At 39.3% G+C, this 15,221-nt stretch overlaps 1 protein-coding gene across 6 annotated transcripts in view; it reads right to left on the reverse strand.

Annotated features, from left to right (window-relative positions):
- Window positions 1-2,928: 2,928 nt before the first annotated feature.
- HNRNPA3 (heterogeneous nuclear ribonucleoprotein A3) overlaps window positions 2,929-15,221 on the reverse strand; it is a 14,435-nt gene continuing 2,142 nt past the window's right edge. For 2 of the 6 annotated variants that reach the window (XM_009332503.1, XM_009332487.1), the window contains 10 exons: window positions 12,560-12,682; window positions 12,323-12,469; window positions 12,030-12,240; window positions 11,694-11,783; window positions 11,525-11,617; window positions 11,325-11,405; window positions 10,087-10,233; window positions 8,707-8,832; window positions 8,550-8,621; window positions 6,023-8,463 (listed from right to left, as the gene is read on the reverse strand). In XM_009332503.1, the coding sequence (XP_009330778.1) occupies window positions 8,569-8,621; window positions 8,707-8,832; window positions 10,087-10,233; window positions 11,325-11,405; window positions 11,525-11,617; window positions 11,694-11,783; window positions 12,030-12,240; window positions 12,323-12,469; window positions 12,560-12,682 (1,071 nt within the window). In that variant the 3' untranslated portion in view covers window positions 6,023-8,463; window positions 8,550-8,568. Of the gene's footprint in view, window positions 3,237-5,402; window positions 5,478-5,994; window positions 8,464-8,549; window positions 8,622-8,706; window positions 8,833-10,086; window positions 10,234-11,324; window positions 11,406-11,524; window positions 11,633-11,693; window positions 11,784-12,029; window positions 12,241-12,322; window positions 12,470-12,559; window positions 12,683-15,221 lie in introns of those variants that run through there. The other 4 variants (XM_009332494.1, XM_009332471.1, XR_663965.1 and 1 more) reach the window with 3 other exon arrangements.

The following is a 15,221-nucleotide window of genomic DNA, read 5'->3' on the forward strand; positions in this document are numbered from 1 at the left end:
AAATGGACTCATTGTACTTGATCGCTGATGCGTTTTCTGTATTCAAAAAATCCACATTGTAATTTGAAATACACATTGATCTGAACATTAAAAACCATATCGTCTTCCTTCATCTTCCCATGACACTTCTAAAAGGCACGTTTAATGTGAAAACTCTTTCCTGCCACTGATGCTCTACGTCATTTTAGGAATATTGTGTCTATTACAATATTATGCATAACTTCACTTAGTATAATAAACGCCAAGTTGTTTTGCAAGACCTTATGGTACATTTCTTTTAAAAGAAGGAACTGGAGATACTGAAAAAGGGTAGAGTAGGACCCACAAAGATTGTTTAATAATATTGTAGGAAAAAGGGTTTAAAGAGGGACATCGGATTAGGAATTAGCCTAATAGCCAGCCTTCCATTAGCTCATTATTCACAACATTAGAGTAATGCTGAATAAAATGATGTGGTGGTTGGTGAATTCAATCTTGAGATTTTTCTTTCCCAAACTTTTTAACTGTGCTGGAGTTGCATATCCAGCAGAAAGCATCTCATCTCGTGGCTGGCCGTGAAAGCCAAAGGAACGATTTTAGATTATCGTAATCCCAATTCCATACTATATCGCTTTTTATGGACCTTCTGAGTGTCCTCAAAAAAAAAACCCCACTACACAAAGAGGAAGTACAGAAAGCCCTAGTTCTGACAAATATTATGCTGTCACAGGATGCTGTGGAAGGTCTCCTGGTTTTGACTGTTCTGTGCTGTTTGCTGCTTTCCTACAGCTCCTTGGTGACTCCAAGCCCTCTCACCTGAATAGCGTTATCTAGTTTGGAGCCTACGATTGTGTAGGTACCAGTTTTGGTTTTCTCTGTATGCACAGAATTTCGGATGCTATTTTATTGTGCGGCTGGTCACAGTAGTATCAGTGTAACACTTCACAATCAGCTTTTGTGTTTATTACCCCAAATAATTTTTTATTTCCAGTCTTTGTCACCTTGTCATTCATCTTCCCGTTAACTCATTTACCAATTCTGAATAGCAGAGGCCCCTCTAGTCCCTGGTGCGCTCTCTCTCTCGCTTCATCTGCAGCGCAGCCTTAGCTAACCAGCGAAGAGCAGAGGTAGGAAAGCAGAGCAGTGACAACAGCTTCACCAAGAAGGTAGTTTTGCTCTGGGGCAGCGTTAATGCCAGGAACCACGGTCCTATTGACTGTATCCTCTTTAAAAGGCAGGTGTAACGGCCGAGTGCCAGTACCAGAAGCAGCTCTTTGGTACCTAAACCTGGGACTGTCAGATGTTCCAGCCCTGCCTACCTTAAGGGAAAAGTAACAGTTCCACACAACTTCTCATGCCGTCTTACTTGCTGCAGAATTTCAAGTGAGGTCCTGCCCCACAAAACGTCTGTATCTGAGGCAACAGATAGATACAGCGAAGTCACAAAAAAACTATAGCCTCAGATTTCCAACATCCCTGGAAATGCTAGGAACCCCGCCCATTACATCAAGTAGTAACGTTTGTGTTTTTGCGGAAGATGTTGGGAAATGTAAATCCAGGTGACCCAACTTGCACTTTGAGGCTGCTTACCTTGCTTATACTGACCTTCTTCCTTGTTAACGGCCTGTCAGTCCATCCCACCGCACAGTCCTTGACATACTCTGATTGCAAGAACACTCCTCTTTCTGGAGTGAATGGTCAATACCAGTGGTTGAAAACCTAGAGGCTGGGTTTGATGGACGAAGCAGGCTGATTTGCTCTAGCCAGGGCAGCCAAGCACCAGCTAAATTAAATCAAAGATTTAATTGCAGTGAGGGACGTTTTTCTTGCTGCTGTTGCTCGAGTGCGCCTCTATTGACTTTGCCACTAGCGCTGCCTAGGAAGGAAAACACCCCTAACCGTCGCCAAGCCTGGGTGAACACTGGGGGAATGTGAGACGCTGCTGCCGTTTAAAGCAAGAGGCTCTAATCCATATTTAAGGATGGCAATTTTAGAGCATAAGCATTAAGGAGGAAGCACACCAAGCTATGACCCTGGACAGTCTTTCAACACTGGTACACGGTAGCTCTAACACACAGGTAGGTTTGACAGCAAAGCACAGAGAACCTAAAGAGGAAGAGCCCCTGGGTTCCCCCCTGCCATTAACTAGGCTGTCAGATGTCTGACTTACAGAGAAAATGTTCTCTCTAGCTGTAATTAAGTACTTAAATTACAAATTGGCTATGAAACAGAGACCTCAGTAAACCCCTGCCCTCCCCTTCAATTTGTTCCTTATTTTAGCACTAAGGCAAAGGCCGAAGGCAAACAGCATCCTTACAGCCTTTGCAGGGGTCACCAAATTTGTACCACCCGCATGTCTAAAACCTAATACAGGGATACTTACTCCATAACCAAGATGAAAAGAGCAACAACAACACCCCTGCAGTTAATGCAGAAGCCTTGCTTGAATTCCAGGCAAAGAATCAGTCTGAGGTAACCCAAACCACAACAACTTGCATTCAGTTTAAACCAGGATTTTTCATATCATGAACACAGTGAACATTGTGCTCGCACCGCAACACCCGACATCATTAAGGAAAAAAATACTTCACATTAGATTATTTTGGTAGATGTGAAAACATCAGATCGCAAACTATATCCTTCATTTTATTATCATCACTGAGGTACAGAGCATGAGAGTGAGTAGTGACATTGCCAAGTCTAACGTTATCACAATGGCGACCTGATACACTGACACGTCTCCACGTGGAGACCATTTATTTCTTGATCAAAACATTCAGCTTTAAAACTGTGAAAAGGAAAGCTGAGGAGCTGGGCTGACCCAAGGTTTTCTGACTTGCAGTCCCGAGTGGGAAAGATGATCCTGTAACTCATAAGGTGTTGCAATAATTTAAGACCGCTTTGTGTTCCTCACAGCACTGAAAAAAGGTGATGGCAACGCATTTTAGATTGTAAGTCATTTGACAATATACACTTTATTCTGATACAAAATTGAAGTATTTTAACAAATTTCAATCCATTATGGACTATACTGAAATTTTTAATTTCCATGCTATTTTTAAACTTGTTTAACCACAAGTTCTAAGATTTCAGCACACTAGCACCATTGCTCTTGAAGTCTTTGCCAGTTATTATAACATATTATTCTGTTTCCAATCTTGCGATATTATCTTCTACATGAAGGCCATTTTTCTTCTACGGAGATACTTGCATTACTTTAGTTCAGGAAAAAGCTAATCTTAGATAGAGATGTCAACCTGTAGCACCCACAGCAGAAAAAGAATCATCCATCAGATATCTGAATTTTAGTGATACTCAAGATCTTTCATGCTCCACACAATTTAAGATACAGACACTTGTCAGAGACCACAGACTGATACGCAAGTGGATATTCCACCGCAGTGTAGACAGCATATGAAAACACGTTAACGTCTTAAACACAGGAACCAAAGACAGCACGTCAGTACAGCACACAATTGATGCTTGAAAGACTAGAAGCATTCCCCTTCCCGCCTTAAGTATTTAAAAGGATATCACAGTTAAGATGCTGTGTTTAATTTCAGCGTTCTATAATAACGAAACACTTAGCACATCTGCATCAACCTGGGCCCCTTTTGGGGAAACACATTTTTACTACCTGGAAGTACCATTTGCTTTTAGATTAACACACAGGTTTAGGTATCAAATAAACTTCCGTAGACCTGCAGCTGAGGAACCAAACCTTCGTTAGCTTTACATCCTTACGCCCCCGTCTCCATTTACGGCTGCTATTTTCAATAGCGGCCACTACAGAAAAACCTAGCCATGAAACAATGTTCTTAACTCTTGGAAGTGCCTCTCGGACAAAGATACACTTGACCCGAGAGAGAAACTTGACCTTAAGGAGAAACACTCCTTAAGGATGTGTTTATCTTTGACAAGGTTTATTTCTGAACAAACTGGGGTATGAATAATTGAAATTAAGCAAATTAGTTTAACAAGAGCCTGAGAAATCCAAGTGTGAAAACAATTCTAACAGTGAGTATCTCGTTCTATACACGGTGCAAAAAGACCCCTCCGGAGCACAGAACAAGTCTGCAGCAATGTAGAATCCTCCGACGTTAGGGAAAGGTAGAGCTTTGCTCTATACACAGGCCTAGTAACGGGATGCAAACGAGAAAGTTTTTGTTAAAACTGGCAAAGGTTTTCCACCTCTAGGTGTCAGAGAGCAAGCTTGTCACCTCAGCAACAAGCTGTCTAGCATACTGCACTAAGGAGAGACTGGGACCTTACTGCAGCAGTTTTGAATTTTGGCTCAGCCTTGGCTACCCAAAAATGTTTGTCAGCGATTTTTTTAAAATATATACAGTCATTGTGAGGTTTCCATTAAGTAGCTCCCGGTTATATGAAAATCTTGACATTGCCATTGTAAATTACTTCCAAGTTAACTTTCAGTTGTATGTGACAATGTCAAGAGCTTGCTTTCTGGATGTTTACAGACAGCAGGTAACAAGTTTAAATGCTTGAATCAGTCTGTGAACATGCCTAAGCCCCGGGTTAAACTGAAATGCACAGGTTCTGTTAGACTTTATTTTGAGTAACTGAAGCATAACCAACTCTAAAATAGAAACTGGCATCACAGAAGTAGTGCACAGACTCAGTAACGTATTGGTAAGTTTAAATAGGTACTAGTCTGCTATACAGAGGACTTAAAAATATCCCAGACCTGTAACAATCGAAGGTGCAGAAAAGGAAATAGGTGTTCCAAGAGTTAAGAACCAACGTGCCTAAAAGCGGATTCCACGGAAAGTTCTTTTATTGCCATTCATCTGTATAAATGCAGTCGTGCTTTCAGCTGGGCATCACGTGACAGTGTTCGCCTCCACTAAACTACCCTGCCTGAAAGCAGCGAAAATCTGAAAGGGAACTCTCTGATTTGTACGGACAAATACAAACCCACCTGGTAAGCCAAGATTAATTTATTAGGAGGGACATCACTGCTCTAAGCAATGCAAAGCGCCTTTACAGAATGACTGCAGCAGCAGCGCATCACACACAGAGTTGTGACAAACCGCTTCAGTGTCTTCACCTTTCTGGGCTCCTGCAAGGCGCCTCTTTCTATAAAGAAACAAAATTCCTTTCCCCTCATCCCTCCCCAGTACGCTCCCCACAGAAACTAAGAGCACATGTTTCAAGACATTTATCACTTCTGTCTTGCCGATCTCACGCACAGCAGTTTTGTACCTGCCAGGAAGAGAAGATTCTTGAATAGCAATTATGCCAGCAAGCAACCCTCATCCAGAGCAGGAAACGCTGGATGACATATGCTGGAATACTTGCTCCTTAGTACTTAAGGCTTTCCTCGATATTAAAAGGCTGGCAAAGGAAAGCCTAGAAGGAAATAAGGGTTAAACAAGTGTTTTACTATGCACTACAAGTCTTACCCAGTCAGAAACCTTCAACTGAAGAGGATGTGCAAGACATTCCCCATTTTGTCAAGCAGCAGCTTCTCATTCAACCTGAAAATTAAAGAAATTACTCTTACCTTGTTTAAAAACCTCCCGCTACTCTTTTTAATTCATGAAAAATGTTAAAGGCAAACCTTACCTATGCTCATTGCCCTTCCTTTCAGGTCTAAACGCTAGACCTATTGATTTTGAGTCAACTCAAGTAGCTATCACTCAAGGAGGTTCCAAAAGGTGAAGAACTCTTGCTAGACTTTCTTCGATATTTCAGCTGTGATAAGCGGATTTAACTAGCCTTTGGAAAGCTGCTCACTATCAGCACAGTATCTTATGCCTTCACTTTTCTGGAAGTTGAAGCTGTTGCTCCTGCTGCCTTGTCATTCTTTAATTATGCTGACTTCTCCATACTCAATAGGCTGCTGAAGTCCTGTCTTATGAGTCTCCTTAGCAAAGTATGGATCAAAGAAGTACATCCTAGGTTCTTTAAAGCTGGTTAATCACTGTCCTTACGCTTTTCCACATCACAAACAACAGCTAAGCTACCCCACCCGCCTACAAAGCGATCACTTACATCCATCTCTTAAAAGGTTGCGTACAGATCTTGTTCATAAAGTTTATTATGACACTATTTTTCAAAGTTAACATTGTTGTCACAGTACAGCTACAAGAGGCCCTGTTAAAAAGAACACTGTCAATACATTCTAAAAAAATTTAGAAATACCAGATCAATTGTCAGAAGGGACATCAACCCCATCCTCCAGTTGTCCCTGCAATCAGATGCAGGCCCCAGGTACAAGTCTACACATCTTCTAGGCGTAGCAACGTACAAAGCAAGTCGGTAGTTAGGTGGCTCACTCCCTAGTGAGTTGCGGTTTAGTTTTCAATGTTTTCAAACTCCAAATGGGTTGTTTAAAAAATGCCTTTATTGAAACACAGCCTCCCCCCCCACCCCAAGCCCAAATTAGTATGTACAACAACAGAAGCGTTCACTAAAATCACCAATTCTTGCTTTAACTTTAGAGATCTTTTAAAACTCCACGAAAAGAATAAGCAGACTTTGAAATCCAGTTTGGAGGCTACCATCTTGACACCGGTTCCTTGTTTTGGTGTACTGCGGTCTAAATACACTCCAATAACAGTGTTTAAATAACATTGTTTAATTTTTTTTTTTTTCAAACAACACACTCATTTTTCTACTACTTCTTAAAATTATAATTCATTATTAATATGACTGATTATGCCTCGAGCCATTTCATACATCTTTGCAGATTCATTCCTACACTGGAATCGCATTTACCTTATACTGCACATTGACCCAGAAGCGAAACAGGTGTGAATAATTCCAATAGCATATTGTCAAGTGTCTGAGTATTTCTTCTATTGACTGGGTCCCTACTCTTCTGAGTCTGAATTGACAGAAAGCTCTGTCCTGGCAATAGTCGAGAGAGAATTCACATCAGCTGAGAACAGGACAGAGCGTAGTGCCTGAATTTGGAGGTCACAAGTGAGAATCGAGTACAATTTCTAGCCATATGTGCTGATAAGATTTGCTACTCCAGTGCATCAAATCAAATTGTAACACACTATCATTCTACCTGTGGAAACTCAAGACTGTACCATTCTACATCGTGGGAAGTGTTTCTAGTCAGTAAAATACAACTAGATCGTGTTTCGTTTTATCTTCGAGCTCTTAGCTGAGCGTAGACATTCGCAAGGGCAGAAGCTTCAACACTATACTACTTAGAGCCCATCGTGAACGGGCTTTTGGAACGCATTACCTGGGACTGTCAGTGATTACACCTGTGCTACCCTTGGCTCCCAGTCAGAAGAATGTGTCCAGAAAATTGCCTAGGGTGCATGCAAGAAAGTATATAGCCATTAAGTTATTGAGGAACACACCTATTACTCTCACTATGACGCCTCATTTAATTGAAACAGCGCAGTCTGGTGTGAGGGAGAGGGAAACGGGGACAAAGGAAGGGGATGAAAATTCCAAGCCACCCTCCCCAAAGTATAGTTTTATTGAAACAGAATCATTGTATATCCCAAGGAAACAGGCACTTGATTCCCCCCACCTTAACTTCTCGGGAATTACAATAAATATAAAGGTAAAAAGCAAGTTTCTTTTTCTCTTCACCCAAGACTTAAGCAACTGCAGTTATCCCTTATACATCTCAAATGAGACGGGAGACAGCTTTAATGTGTCTAAAGTTGGTCTTGTTAAAATATTTATCATGCCTTATTTTCTTGAAGCGCTAGTACTAATACAGAACTACAAATTAAAAAAATATGCACAAACCAAAAAGTAATTTGAAGTTTTCATTAAGGTAAAGCTTAGTTCTATAATTCACAAACACTAATTTGAGTAACTCAATCCTAGTTATACATCTAAACAAACTATAATGCAACATACAGATGTTTTCCCTCTGTATGCCTATGTAACTCATGTCAATGACAGTTACATATATACACTGAGACTAGACCCCTTAAGACTGCAAATCAATAGGTGTTTCTATTGTTAACTTTAAATTAATACAAAATAGTAATTGAGAAATGCATTAATCCTCTCTATTGACTAACAAGGAAACACCCTAAACTACATTTTATTTCTGTTATAATAGAGTTCTCTGTACTAAATGTGGAAAAACTGAACTACACAAATATTGAAAAGTTAAAAATTCCTTAATTTGTTTATTCCTGGTACCACTACCACAATTTACAGGGCAATATACCTGATGTAATGGGAAAATAAAAAGAAAAAAGAAAGACAAAGCTACAACAGATAAAGACCTCAGGAATGTACATCTAATCGACACTACATTGCATTAATCAATAGCTGCACTTTTTGCAAACTGTGGCTATGACAGTCCTGAACAAGAAGGGTTTCCTGTTTAAGCTGCAGTAACTTTTCTGACTATGGATCATCGTTCCTTCTGTGGCAGATTTTACAGTTCCTCTAATGCATTTGGGACGACTGTCTCAAAGTAACCTGCAGCTTTCCTGACAACTCCTCGCTCTCTCTCCTGCTAAGAACTGTAGCCTGTTGAATACAGGATAAGAAAATTATTACTCTCAGTGAACAGTTGTACATTAGTAATCATCATTATAAATATGCATTACACCTACCCTTTTTCTGGTAGCATTTTTAGAATCTTCTACCACCATAGCCCCCACTTCCACTTCCAGATCCATAACCACCTACAAAACATCGGGCGTATATTGGAATACAAGAATAACAAGAAATTTTAAACAAAAAAAAATTTCTGTACAAAATCGTATTTACCACCATAGGGACTGCCTGAACTTCTGCCACCAAAGCTGCCACCACCTTTCATGGGACCATAGTTAGACTGCTGTTGTCCACTGTAATTGCCAAAATCGTTGTAGTTTCCACTTCCACCATAATTACCTGAAACAAATGCAGATTTATAAAGCCACTTTTGTTCAACACTTAGGACATGAAGCTTGCCTAATTATGACATCCCATGTAAATGTAAATTGTAATTGTTTAAAACAGTTTAAAATAGAATTGCAAGCACCTCTACTCAAAATGCACAAATGACAGAAGATCCTTAGCATTTTGAAGATTAGGAACTGATATTTCATTGAAGATGAAAACCATCATGCTACATCAGAAAATGTATACAGGTTTGAGTAGGCAATTTGAAGTTAACACAACAGGCCAAATTTAAGGCCTCCAAACTCAGAAGAGCACATGAGTTTCAGCATCATTCTTCCACTGCCCAACGCTTTGCATGTATGACAATAATGTACACTACGTACAATTTATTTGCTCTAAAAAGTGACAGAACTGTAACAGGCATGCTGCATATAGACATCAGAGGGTATAATAAAGTATGCAGCAGATTTTGCAGTGTAACTCCCCAAACTTGCACTAGTCCTTTTGAGTTCTTACTGCTCCTTCTCCAGCAATTCTGGTAAAGCACCTAAGCTGTTTTTGTATTTGTGGGATACCCTTACCAGAAACATCCTGTCTATCATAAAAGGCCTCCATAGAAATTACCCCAGGTTTAAAAATTAACCTTATCATTCAGAAATCCCTGCAGGGAAATTAATACTGACAATGCAGAACACTGCTAAACTGATCATACAACAGGACATAGCTAGATGTATTTTGGTTAGATATTAACAGATTTTAAATATACTCAAAGGTTTACACCAGTTAAGGCTGTAAACCAGTATTATAATTATGCGACTTCCCATTAGTCTAATGACAATGTGTAATTGGCAAAAGAACTGCTTTTATAAAAATAACTGGAGTAGCTCATTTCATAGGCAAACAATACAGAAGCTTATAGAAACTTAGACGTACAGTCCTCACCAAGGAGGACGTGATCTACATGATGTGAACTGGTATCTGACAGCAGCAGTATACTTCAAATGGTCAGAAGTTTAAAAATTCTCCTGCTCTACCTCCACACAGATTTATAGCTGCTGCTTTTTGAGAAGTGAGTTCCAGGCAAAACAATGTTGTATAGCCTTATCAAAGCTGGTCCAGAGGGAAAAGAACTTTCCTTATGTAACATAGAATTCTGCATTAAGACCTAATTGTATTACTCGTTTTATGCAGTATCATACCTCAGGCATGTACAACTCAGACCTGCCTAAAAAAATAGGTGTCTAATTAAAGCTGGCATCTTACCACCACCAAAATTTCCTCCTTCATTGTAGCCGTCATATCCTCCTCCTCCACCTCCATATCCACCACCTGGGTTTCCATATCCTGGTCCTCCGCCACCACCATAACCTCCTCTGCTGCCGTAGCCAGGACCACCTCCATAGTTGCCACCTTTGAATAAAAGAAGAGTCAAACTAAATACACCAAAGCTAAATATTGGTAAGAAAATGTCCATTTAACAAAAAACCCAACAAAAACTAACAATAAAAATGTCCCACAATGTTTTCCCTGTATTATAGTCATTGTGGTTGCATAATTTATCTAAACTATTTAGTCCAAACAATAAAAAAACCCAAAACGTTGGTTTATGTACACCCTTGAAGCACGATACTTAGAAGTTCATTCTGGCTCACAAAAACACATAGACATGCTGTACCACCACCACCACCCGTTACATGTAATAACTGCCTCTTTACACAAATGGCTTTGTCAGTACTGTGTATCATCCTCTTTATTCCTCTGAACTGAAATGACTCAGTAGGCAAAGCCCGCAAAACAATTCTGGTTTACAGATTTTATCTAGACCTACAGCTGTATTTACATGTATGTCAAAGCTACTGAACATTCTTTTTTTCTAATCACATAACGCATATCTGAAATATTTAGTATTCCAGATGCTGATCTTGTCTCCAACATTTTGATGGAGTAGTTCCAAACTGGGAAATAGTTCCAAAGAACTCAACATCACTATATCTGCTTATAGAGTCAAGACATTAAGTAACTACATGCTACTTCCTTCATTTTTTCCTGCACACAAAAATGCAACTTCCACAGCCATTTGTTAATTTCCACAGTTCTCTTCAGGTCCATTTTGGATACTCATCCAAACTTCATCATGAAAAAGATACTACTGAGCCATGAAAAGTCTTACAGTTGATTGAAAAGATTTCTGATATGTTAGTTGGCCACTGCTTTATTCAGTTTTAGTCATCTCAACTGACAACAGAATCTTCATTTAATTCTCAATAATCATCAACAGCTGCTGCACGACCTCATGACATGAGATTATTTAAAGGGTAAATATAGAGGAATTTTTTTTTTCTACCCATCATTTTGTGGGGAAAACCAAAAACCTTTAACTCTTCATAGCTCTACAATGTAGAAAACATTATCACCACAAGTAGACTTGGTTTCCAAGGTGAAGGCAAGACTTACAGCTGGTTATAACATTGGGGGGGGGGGAAATCGAACAATACACTTACCATCACCAAATCCATTGTATCCGTCACCACCCCCAAAGCTTACTCTGCTCCCACCACCGCCACCACCACCCCCATAGCCTCCTGGAACACAAAACAGATGAGAATGTTTTCCTGAATACACGTGTTAAGTGTTTAAGCCAACTGACAGAGGAAATAAAAAAACAGACACCACATTCTATATAAACATTCCTGTCATTTACCTCTTCCACCAAAGTTTCCGCCTCGGCCAAAGTTCCCTCCACCGCCTCCGAAGTTTCCACGACCCATGAAGTTGCCTGAGCCACCCCCACGACCTAAAAAATATTTTACTTAAATTACATTAATTGAAAACCAGTTACATAAAATAACCATGTACAACTCCAAACTCACCTCTCTGAGAGCTAGCAGTCTGCATCTCTTGTTTTGAGAGTGCTTTTTTCACTTCACAGTTATGTCCATTTATAGTATGGTATTTCTGAACTAGAGAAAATTGTGAAATAGGAAAGAGATAGAAAATCAAATCATTGAAAGCAATATGCTGTAGAACTCTTATAGAAAGCTACTGTAAGGCATGACCACACTTTCAAAAGGAACATTAAATCTACCCCATCTCTTACAACAGTCAAGCAGTTGATTATGCCAACATCCTACATTCCACACACTGCTGTTCTGAAATCGAACGTTACACTTTTATCCCGAAAGTAATTTCTCACTAAAGTTACATACCAACAATTTTATCAACTGTATCATGATCATCAAAAGTTACAAAAGCGAAGCCTCTTTTCTTTCCGCTTTGCCTGTCTTCCATGACTTCTATGGTTTCAATCTTGCCGTATTTTTCGAAGTACTCCCTTAAATTATATTCTTCTGTATCTTCTTTAATTCCACCAACAAATATTTTCTTTACTGTGAGATGTGCCCCAGGCTTTACAGAATCCTACAATGCCAAAAATGACATTCAGTGTTTTAAATTATTAGGTAAAGATTAGGAAATTAAGTTAACTGAAACACTAACTTACCTCCCTCGAAACTGCTCTCTTTGGTTCAACCACGCGTCCATCAACCTTATGTGGTCGAGCACTCATGGCAGCATCCACCTCCTCCACACAAGAGTAAGTCACAAAGCCGAAGCCTCTGGAACGTTTTGTTTGTGGGTCTCTCATCACCTGCAAAAACATAGGGGGTACTCTGCATTTCTGTACTAGATTAAGTACCTATATCCTTTCAAAAGCACAAACTAATATTTGACAATTTACCACACAGTCCGTGAGTGTGCCCCATTTTTCAAAGTGCTCTCTCAAGCTATCATCTGTTGTTTCAAAGCTCAGACCTCCAATGAACAACTTTCTCAACTGCTCCGGCTCCTTTGGCTCATGGCCCTACAAAATCAAAAATCAAAAACGTATTTTGAATACAAACCACAGAGTTAAAATTTCACAGAATTACTAAAAAATTATCTGTGCACATTATAACTAAAATAGGTGGAATACATTTACATAAAAACAATGACTTCTAATGGGTTTAGACAGCAGCATAGTAAACGCTTAATGAGGTGTGATTTTAATTAAAACACTAACTAACTAACAATTTAAAGAGTGCTCAAATGCAAAAAACAGTAAAGAGATTTCAATATACTAAATAATTTGGTTGCTCCCCACCCCCCCAGAAGTGCATTCATTTTATGCCTATCTTATGTTCGAGTTGCATATTGCTCTGTAGGGATTAGCAATGAAGCATTGCTAGATAAAGGGAAGTTCTAACGCTTTACGAAGCATAATCATGAGGAACTATAAAAAAATTTAAGAACACAGTGTACAAGAAAAAAAGATTATTGTCCAAATTGAGTGTCTAGTCTTTTGGGATATCCATTTTGAAAGGTTATTTTTATGCATTTTCATGAAATTTATCAATTCTTAATTCCTTAAAATGGTAAATTTTGTACTCGGATAATTTTGTAAGTTGAGTGCACGCAAGCAAGAAAGCAGAAGTATGTATGTCATTTTCAGTTATGGGAAATACCTCTTAAATGTGAATCAAATGGACTTATATCTTACAGATAACAAAAATGTCTTGAATAATGACTAATCAATGACCAGTGGTAGGTACAACTACTGGAATACGACTGGTACCTTAACAAGCATTGTAAAACAAGTTTAACTGAACTTCCTGACTATCACCTATGTATGACCAGCCAGTTCTAAATGTGCTAATTTTCAGAGTTTAGTTTTCTATCGCATGATTAAAGTGAGCTTACAAGTGCATTAGTGTTTCTGCTCTTTCAGCGTTGTATGCTTTAGTTAGGCAGGGAGCATTCCCACACATTTGCCAGGAGCTTATGAAAAATCATTTTACAACTTTCTACCATCCCCAAGACAGAGAAGTCTTACAAAAAGCAACCAGATTAAAATCTTATTTAGCAAGCTGGTACTTTTGTGCATGTAAAACAATCCACAACAAGGTGCTGGCTAGCTATGCTGCATACGACTTCAATTCTGCAGTATGAATGCGTAACAGGCTTCAGTTTCTGCTGCAGTGGGTTAACCTGGACTAGATGCAGCATTAGCCTGAGAGCTGAACTACATAAAACCAGACACAGACTCCTACATGTAGATGTCTTGCTTCAAACCTGAAGGTGAAGTGCTTTGACCTCTGCCACAGTTTGAATAAAGGGGAGAGTGGTGCTAGAGTTGGTCAGAAAAGCGTACATCCCTTTGAGTGCAACACAACCACCCTGAAGAGCAATGAATATTGTAAAGCAATACATGGCAGAAGACAATTTCTGAATTATATATTGCTTTAGGAAACCATTGGTTTATAATATTCAGGTTGTACTACAGGAAACAATGCCTAAGATTATGAAAAGCTGGCTGGGAAGTAGATCCCTGCTCTTACACCTACTAAACTTCGCGAGAAAGAGTCCCAGCATCTTCAGTAACTACTTTATATTTAAGGCACTAACTTTGTTAATACAGGAACATTATATAAATGATTGACAGTCAATGGTTCTGTGACTACAAAGTAAAGCTTCTTTTCTACGGTCTTCCAAGTGGTCTGGACTACAGAAGTATAATAAAAAAAAAAATCTCCCTTCTAACTACATGTAAACTTAAAATCTTACAGGGTAACACACCTACTGTATATAGAAACTGCTTTAGGTTAAGTGAAATACTGTTTTCTGTTGCCAATTGCATTTTTTTTTTAATCTACTGACACTACTTAATTTTTAGCTGGGTTATGTTAAAGCTGGGAACATTAAGTGTTTCAAACTCTCCTATGTATATTAAAGGAAATCTATTATGTGAAACTGTAGAGTTTAGACCTCTCCAAAACAAAAAACCTATATAAGGAAAAACTGGACAGACTTTTAACGGTTCTCTGACACCCCTCAAGGCTATGGGGTTTTCAGTTAGCAACTCAGGACTGCTTTTACCTTAAAAGAATGACCACAGAACTCTTCAGGTCACTCCTGAAAGGAAAAGTGAAGTCCTTTTCTGCTTATTTTTATTATGTGCCCATAAACTGCCATTCTCATATGGGAGGAAAAACACTTGCTGCTACAGCTTCTCTCTTCTATCGGAGAGAAATTATCCTCAGGACACACCTGTGTTATAGGAATTCTCCACAGAAATAAAAGGCAACATTTTCTTAGAGAATTAGTTGTTTTTTTCAGACATTCTGTTCTCACTGGGGATAAGCATCTCTAGGATTTTCAGAGTGCTGTCCTCTATCACACAAGATGTTGTTTCTCAGTCCTTCTGCTGCAAGCTAGTTATAACAGCAGTCTCTCCTGGGCAGCAAACCTTGCACAACACATCTCTCCCATCCTCCCTGGTGTAACTACCACACTGCTTCAAGAAGATCAGCAGGCTCCCTCCCATTCAGCTGATACTGCTGGCCAACACGCCATTTTGCAGCGCT

Source organism: Pygoscelis adeliae, unplaced genomic scaffold, assembly GCF_000699105.1.
Source record: "Pygoscelis adeliae isolate BGI_AS28 unplaced genomic scaffold, ASM69910v1 Scaffold160, whole genome shotgun sequence".
NCBI classification, from domain to species: Eukaryota; Metazoa; Chordata; class Aves; order Sphenisciformes; family Spheniscidae; genus Pygoscelis; species Pygoscelis adeliae.